Here is a 7,500-nt window from a genome sequence, read left to right on the forward strand (position 1 = left end):
TAACCCTAACCCTAACCAGCGCTGCCTTGAAGGCTCCGTTCGGGGGCACAAAACACAAAACACCTTGCAATGAAAAAAAATATTATATTAGTATTATGCTGTGTATAGTTGTAATCAATTAGGCTAATTCTCATAGATTCGCACCTCAAACAGCAGGCTTAAAACTAAAGGCGATCGTGCATTCTCCGTGGTTGCCCCGAAACTTTGGAACAGCTTACCACACCATATTCGCTCATCTGAGTCTCTGGAAACCTTCAAGTCCGCACTCTTAAAACTCACCTTTTTTCACAGGCTTTTACGTTTTAATGAATTGTTTTGTGTCATTGCTGTAAGTGTTTTTTTAATGTGTGCTGTTGTATTTTAATTTATGTATTTTATGTAAAGCACTTTGGTGAATTTAGGTTCTTATAAGGTGCTATATAAATAAAAGTGACCTTGACCTTGACCTCATTGTATAGCCTGTAAACTAATTTTATTGTCTAGCTGAGATGAGCAGGAGACCTTATTCCCCTGGTCACATGTGAAGTGAAAGTGAGTGACAGCATTGCAGATTTTTCCCATCCATTCATTTATAATGTATCGACACTGAGTCAGACCTTTTTAATCTTTCATCTCCTAAGATCTACAGCTCTGGAAAAAAATTAAGAGACCACTCCAAATGTTCAGTGTCTCTTGTTTTACTATTTATAGGCATATGTTTGAGTAGAATGAACATTTTGGTTTTATTCTATAAACTACTGACAACATTTCTACCAAATTTCCCCCCACAAATATTGTCATTAAAGAGCATTTCCATTCAGTTGTGGGTGAGATGAAGAGCTTATTATATGACGTCAGCTTAGTACAGACTGGCAGTGTCTCTTTGCACTATTTATGTCTGTCCTTAAAGGTGCTACGAGGAACTTTTAAATATTTCTGAAACAGTCTAATTTTTTCCTCTGATGATCATGAAGTACAGCAAACAAGACCATCAGTGCAAAGAATGCTATTTTATTTTTATATAGTTTTTCTTAATGCCTTTGTCATGGGTATACGCTCACCAAGGAACAACAGCTGACGTATAGTAAAAACACTACTGCTTTTGTCCAAAGGGGGGCGCTAGAATTAACACACACTGAAAGTTCCTCGTAAATGCTTTATTGTTGCATAATTGGAGGAAGCCAGAGACTCAAGAATGTCGTTGCTAACCACCACTACTGCAGTAACTGTTTTACACATGGCCAATAAAAAAGACCTTGCACTTTAACCCACGTCACCTTAGACACATACTAACACATAGAGAAAAAACACATAGAGAAAAAAACTCCCAGTATAAAAACCCTTTACCGGGATTACATTTTTTTTAAGAAATGTCAGGGAGAGTCGACAGAGTAAGGGATCCTTCTCCCAGGACGGACATACTGCAATAGATGTCATAAGTAGAGAAAATCACGAAGGAATTTGATCATTGACCAGGTGATTACATGGTAATACTAAAGTAAAGTGCGAATAAACATTACATACATTAGGGATTTTGTTGTACATGTGTCTGTGTGGAAATATCTGTCCAATCAAATACACATGACATGAATGTGCTATCAGTTCGTCATTCAGGTCATTTATTGAGCTTGCGTTTAAAAAATGAGTAATAGTTTTATATCTTTGTGAACTGTTATGAAACCAATAGACTAGGCTATAGGTTTTTGGGGGGATTAAGTAGCAGATTTAGTTAATTTTTTCCTAATTGATGATAGTACAAGTTTATGTGTGTGTGTGTGTGTGTGTGTGTGTGTGTGTGTGTGTGTGTGTGTGTGTGTGTGTGTGTGTGTGTGTGTGTGTGTGTGTGTGTATGTATTATTGTATAAACAAGAAAACGACCATTCACATATTAAACATGTCAAACCATCAACATCAGACTATAGGCTAGTGGGGCGCGTTACCTGCTGCTGTTCGTCCCTGCTGCTACCATCCAGATGTGTCTCTTCTGCCGCGTTTGCCGCCTCGCCGCCTCCTTCTTCTTTGCCGCTCCCACCTCCACCTCCACCGCTCGATACCTCGGCGAGCCTTTCCAAGCACGCCGACCCAAGACTAGAGCTCTTATGGTGAGACTGCACCAAATGGCACAACGTGGGCTTGATACTAGTGCTCTGCTTACTAGGGCTTGAACGCTCCTGCTTAGTGGACTGAACCTTTGCCGCCTTGCCGCCTAGCGAATTCGCCGCGTCCACCGCTTGCGACGAAAATAGCAGATCAGGCTGCGATGAAGATATAATACGGTCCAGAGAAGAAGCCGCGGCTACGTTTTCTTTGCGTTTATTCTTCCGGAAATTCCACACGCTATGGTGACTATTACCGCCACTTGCACGAGGCTCCTTCTTGTCATCTGTGTCCCGGTCGCGTGCCAGTCCCAATTTGGGGCTTAGCAACGGTTTGGCTTTCGCTTGGAACTGTTTCCATAGAGTATTTTCTTGCTGCTGTTGGTTGGATGAGTAGGTTTCATCATTTTCACTCTCTCGCGGCTCCATTGATAAAAAAAAACGAGGACGCGCCAACGGAAAACGCAAAACTTAACTGTTCCAATGCATTATTTATGATTATTAAAACACACCGGTAAAACACACAACAGCTACCCGTGAATAGGCTGTGTTTTGCGGGTATGTTGAGTCGGTCCAACGCTGTCTGTCCCTGGCTGGTGTGGTGGTTGTGTGGACGTCCAACCCCTTTTCCACGGAAATAGAAAAACAGGGCCGGAGTCGGCGTTTAAAGGGGCTGGGGGAGGGGGAGGGGGGCATTTAATAAACCTAAATTGTTTTAGTCTATGAAATGTAGCAGCATAATTAGTTTGATATTGCAAACGTATAGCCTATTGTGGAACCTGGAACCAAACGTAAGACTAGAATACGTTTGTAAACCTGTAAAACTTTTCAGGAAGCTTTCTAACTTCAAACAGTATTCCAGGGATCTACATTTTCCCTGTGAGGAAAGTTTGTTTATTCAGTTATGAGAATATACCTTAGGAAAATGGTTCACTTCTTTGACACACACAAAGTTACACACTGCAACTTTAAAGCTGGACTACCAAATAGCCTACTTATGTAATTTTAAATAGTAGATACCTATATATTGAACAGCTTACAACATCAAATTAGAATAAATAGCCTCATATCGTTTAACCAATTTAAACATATTATATTGAGTCAGCCCCACTCCACCTGTAACTGTTTTAATCAGGCTATTGTTCTGCTTCACTCATTTCATCTGAATGTTTTAATTGTTCTTGTCTCTTTGTCAGCTTGTTGTATATTTGCATTGTGTGTGTGTGTGTGTGTGTGTGTGTGTGTGTGTGTGTGTGTGTGTGTGTGTGTGTGTGTGTGTGTGTGTGTGTGTGTGTGTGTGTTTGTGTGTGTTGTATTTTTACTCGACATCATTGTAAATGAGGGTCACCACCATGAATTGATTGATTGAGGAAAAATAAAAATATATATTATAGAGGGTGATTGCTCCGATCAGAATTTATCAAAATAAATCCTACAGTTGCTTCAATATGTGTAAAATAATCTAGACTTTTTTAGAGATGATAAAATTTTAGGGTTGAATCTTTGCCTCATTCTGATGCCCCCATGTGGTCAAAATAAATACTGCGAATTTGTATCAGAGGAAGGAGTTGTATGAGACATTATGGGCAAAAATATGTTTAAATAACTTAATTCAAGACAATTGTGTCCTCAAAAAACTGAAATAATATTTAAAATATACAGAATTATCAACACAAAACATTGTTTAAAATTAAATGCACATTGGAGCGCTCCGGTGGTGTAGTGGATAGAGTGCCTTCGTTGTGCTGTGTATCTTCCGGCCTTTACTCAGAAAAACGGCGTTGGTAGTGGGTTGATGAAAGAAGACGCAGTTTGAGGCAGATGAGGAGGTCTTCAGGAACAATTCTTTTATTTATAACAAAACTCATCCTGCAGTCAAAACGAAGCCAATAAAAAGTTAAAGTGTTTGTAGCCAAAAAACTAATAGAGGTACATGCATAAAACAAAAAGCTATGAAGAGTTCCTGTATCCTAAAAGACCTGTCTCTTCCTGTATTGTACCTGCAAATCTAAGTGAGCTGATTGGTCCTTAGGTCAGTAAGCTCCACCTCGCCTAACTCCTGATTGGTGGACCCTAACTAACTCCAACCTACGGTTTCGGAGGACTTCTGGGGTAACCATCACCTGAAGGTGATATGCCATTTGGGGCCAGGAAGTCTGCGCTGTGCTTTTTAGAACTATCCTTAAACTAGCCGTTAGATCTTCACCAAACTGTCCTAAATTGCCCCTACAAGACAGTCACCCCGGAGCCTCCCTTTGTGTGCATACTGAGTAACCTACAGAAATCTCTCCTATGGCTTCCCCCACTATGCAATACACATTCCTCTCCTGGGCCCTACAGGATGAGACCAACTCTGTGTGTGTCCTCCTGAAGCAGTATACCTTAATATAAAATGTTTAGTAACATAATACACTACAGTTGCAGTGGTTGCAGGTTCAAATCCGACCCGTGGACCTTTACTGCAGGTCATCCCCCTCTCTCTCTCTCTCTCTCTCTCTCTCTCCCCATTTCAACTCTGTACTGTCTAATAAAGCTTGAAAATGCCAAAAAAAAAAAAAAAATGCACATGTTAAGTTACTGAAATAACAGACACATGACAGACACTTTTAAATGAAAAAAATTATTTAATTTAATTTTTTTTTAACTTTTTTTACTTGTCAATGTTGCCTAATAGCACACATTCGCTATACAAACAAGTCATCATTAGTGTTATTATTATTAGTAGTAGCATTATGAGGCTAAGATTAATTGGGATTGTATTTCAATCATGGCAAGTTATATGCAAGAAATCACACGTTACATACAGTGTGTAATATTATAGCATACGGGAAAAGTGAGACATACTGTTTTCTATATATTATAAGCATAGACATTGTCTGTAGTGTATTTTTACCATGGCTTCACTCTTTACTGATATTGTCTGCCGATCCCACACACTCATACAGCAGGGCCGAGATTTAAAGGTGTAGTCAGTGATTCTGGAGAACGCTTGTTGTCAAAATCACTTACCCTGTGTTCCAAATCGCATACTCTTTCTTTTTACATACTACATCTGACCATAAAAAGAGAACGTCACTTCTGGTGCGCACTGGATTTTATGGGTCAGAATCGTCCCAAATAGGATGCAGTTTTCAACACTGAAAAAACTCGGCCGGATCTAGTAGACATCCGGGTATTTCTAACCATACTAAATCGGGACATCCTAAATCTTTTTTCTACCATGCTGAATAGAAGATAGTGAGGGGACTGGAACGCAAGGATGGTTAATAAAGGTTTAATAATGTATTAGGACGGGTACATTGTCTGTATTGTATTGTTACCATGGCTTTACTCAGTACAGACTCATAGTCACTCAGTGCGGTTACATGCAGACTCATAATCGGGTAACTAAACGAATAAGACTTCAACAGGACTTTTAAACTGCATGTAAACACCTTTATCCGATCTACTTCGCACACAAATCGGCACAATAACGGACAAGAGAAGTCGGATAAGAAAACCTAGCATAGTGGAGGCAGCCATGCATCGGACATTTATCCGATTTCTGAAAGGCCATGTATACTCAGACAAGTGACACGGTCCGTTCGAGTGTCTAGTTCGATATATGTCTTAATCCAATCTAGTTGTGCCATGTAACCGCACTGAATGATATAATTTACACGATCACACACACTCGTTAAGGGAAATATTCGGAAAAAGTTGTCTTTCTACACAGCCTAGGCTCTGTAAATGGGCATGTTGCTGGCTACAGTATAGCAGTAAATAATGTAGTGAGTTGCCAATAACCATTTTAAAAGGTGTAGTCAGTGATTCTGGAGAACGCTTGTTGTCAAAATCCCTTTTTTGTCAAAGTCAGTGAATATCTCCTCACAATATTCTACCTGTCCGTACTGTGTGTGTGCTGCGTTACCAGTGCATTAACATATTGATATAAAAATGCAATCTAATCTACTGTGATCTAATATGGAGGACTGAGACCGCCAAAATAAAATAGAAAAAAATGTAAATAAAAAAACACAATATACAGTATGAACTAATATGCGATTAAATGCATTGAAATAATACAACAAAAATAAGTATTGGCAATGTGTAAAAAATAAATAAAATGGGAATAAATAAATTAATAAATACGACTTTAAATAAACACCAAAATATAAATATTTAAATATAAATATAACTCCAAGACAACATTACAAATGTACGCAATATTTTGAAAAAATAAAAAAATAATTCAATAAATACATTAAAGGTGCAGTGTGTAATATGACATCATCAAGAAAGTTCTACAAAGTTCTAGAATGCAACGCTCCCTGGGTAACCCCACCCCTTTAGAATAATAACAGAGGCTACAGTGGCCTTCAAGGACAAGAACAATTCTAAATTTTAAACAATGCACCTGATGACATTCCAACTATGACACTTTCAAGATGGCGGCACTAGGACATGGTCCAAAATATGCAGAAATATGGACGTATATGAGACCCTTTCTAAGGGAAAAATAAATAATTGAAAAAAAAAAATCAGCTATTATGCACTAAATTAAATGTACTTATGGATATTATAATTACTTTCTACAAAATCTGCTAGGAAATAAAATCCAAAATTCTACACACTGCAGGTTTAATAAAGGCAATACATACATACATTACATACTCCTTTTTTTTCGACAGTTCCAGTCCTCCATAATCTAAAGGTGACTAAGTGCATTCTACTCTCTATTGCCTAGCTACTGACTATCTTGGCTAAAGACTGCGTTAAAAAAGCTAAGTTTACAAAGCCTACAACATTTGAATCAGGTCAAAATACATTTCCCAACATGCATTGCTGTCATTGTCAGTGTTTTACACAATCAGGTGAAATATTGACTGTAATTATTAGGAGTCTGTCTGTCTGTGTGTCTGTGTGTCTGTGTGTCTGTGTGTCTGTCTGTCTGTCTGTCTGTCTGTCTGTCTGTCTGTCTGTCTGTCTGTCTGTCTGTCTGTCTGTCTGTCTTTTCTGTCTGTCTGTCTCTGTGTGTGTGTGTGTGTGTGTGTGTGTGTGTGTGTGTGTGTGTGTGTGTGTGTGAATCTGTATCTGTGTGTGTGTGTGTGTGTGTCTGTCTGTCTGTCTGTCTGTCTGTGTGTGTGTCTGTCTGTCTGTCTGTGTGTGTGTGTGTGTGTTGTGTCACAGATCTTGCTCATGCATCTGCTGCTGCATCTTCTGAAGCATCTGCTGCATTCTCCTCAACTGTAGAAATACAAGAGTTAAAAACATAGATGAGACACGGCTTACGTTACAAAAACACACATAGATAGGTCATCAACTCAATTCAGCGTCTTTCTTTATAACGCAGAATACAGCACAATTGCAGTCAAAACAGTCTGTCAGGTTTCCTTGGGCCGGCTGTGGTGAAGTGTGTAGGGCGGTCGTCCACTGGGTTACAGGG

At 39.1% G+C, this 7,500-nt stretch overlaps 3 protein-coding genes across 3 annotated transcripts in view; all 3 read right to left on the minus strand.

Annotated features, from left to right (window-relative positions):
* LOC307265150 (multiple C2 and transmembrane domain-containing protein 1-like) overlaps positions 1 to 2,643 on the minus strand; it is an 86,854-nt gene extending 84,211 nt beyond the window's left edge. The window contains exon 1 of the mRNA XM_080046759.1: positions 1,920 to 2,643. Coding sequence (XP_079902885.1) covers positions 1,920 to 2,504 — 585 coding nt within the window. The 5' untranslated portion in view covers positions 2,505 to 2,643. The remainder of the gene's footprint in view (positions 1 to 1,919) is intronic.
* The window catches only part of cldn5b (claudin 5b), a 168,892-nt gene that overhangs the window by 119,634 nt on the left and 41,758 nt on the right, over positions 1 to 7,500 (minus strand). The gene's annotated exons all lie outside the window — the stretch shown is intronic.
* septin5b (septin 5b) overlaps positions 7,239 to 7,500 on the minus strand; it is a gene marked incomplete at both ends in the record, with an annotated part of 18,791 nt that continues 18,529 nt past the window's right edge. Inside the window, one exon of the mRNA XM_080046549.1 lies at positions 7,239 to 7,301. Coding sequence (XP_079902675.1) covers positions 7,239 to 7,301 — 63 coding nt within the window. The remainder of the gene's footprint in view (positions 7,302 to 7,500) is intronic.

The sequence above is a fragment of the Ammodytes marinus genome, assembly GCF_949987685.1.
Source record: "Ammodytes marinus genome assembly, chromosome: 18".
NCBI classification, from domain to species: Eukaryota; Metazoa; Chordata; class Actinopteri; order Uranoscopiformes; family Ammodytidae; genus Ammodytes; species Ammodytes marinus.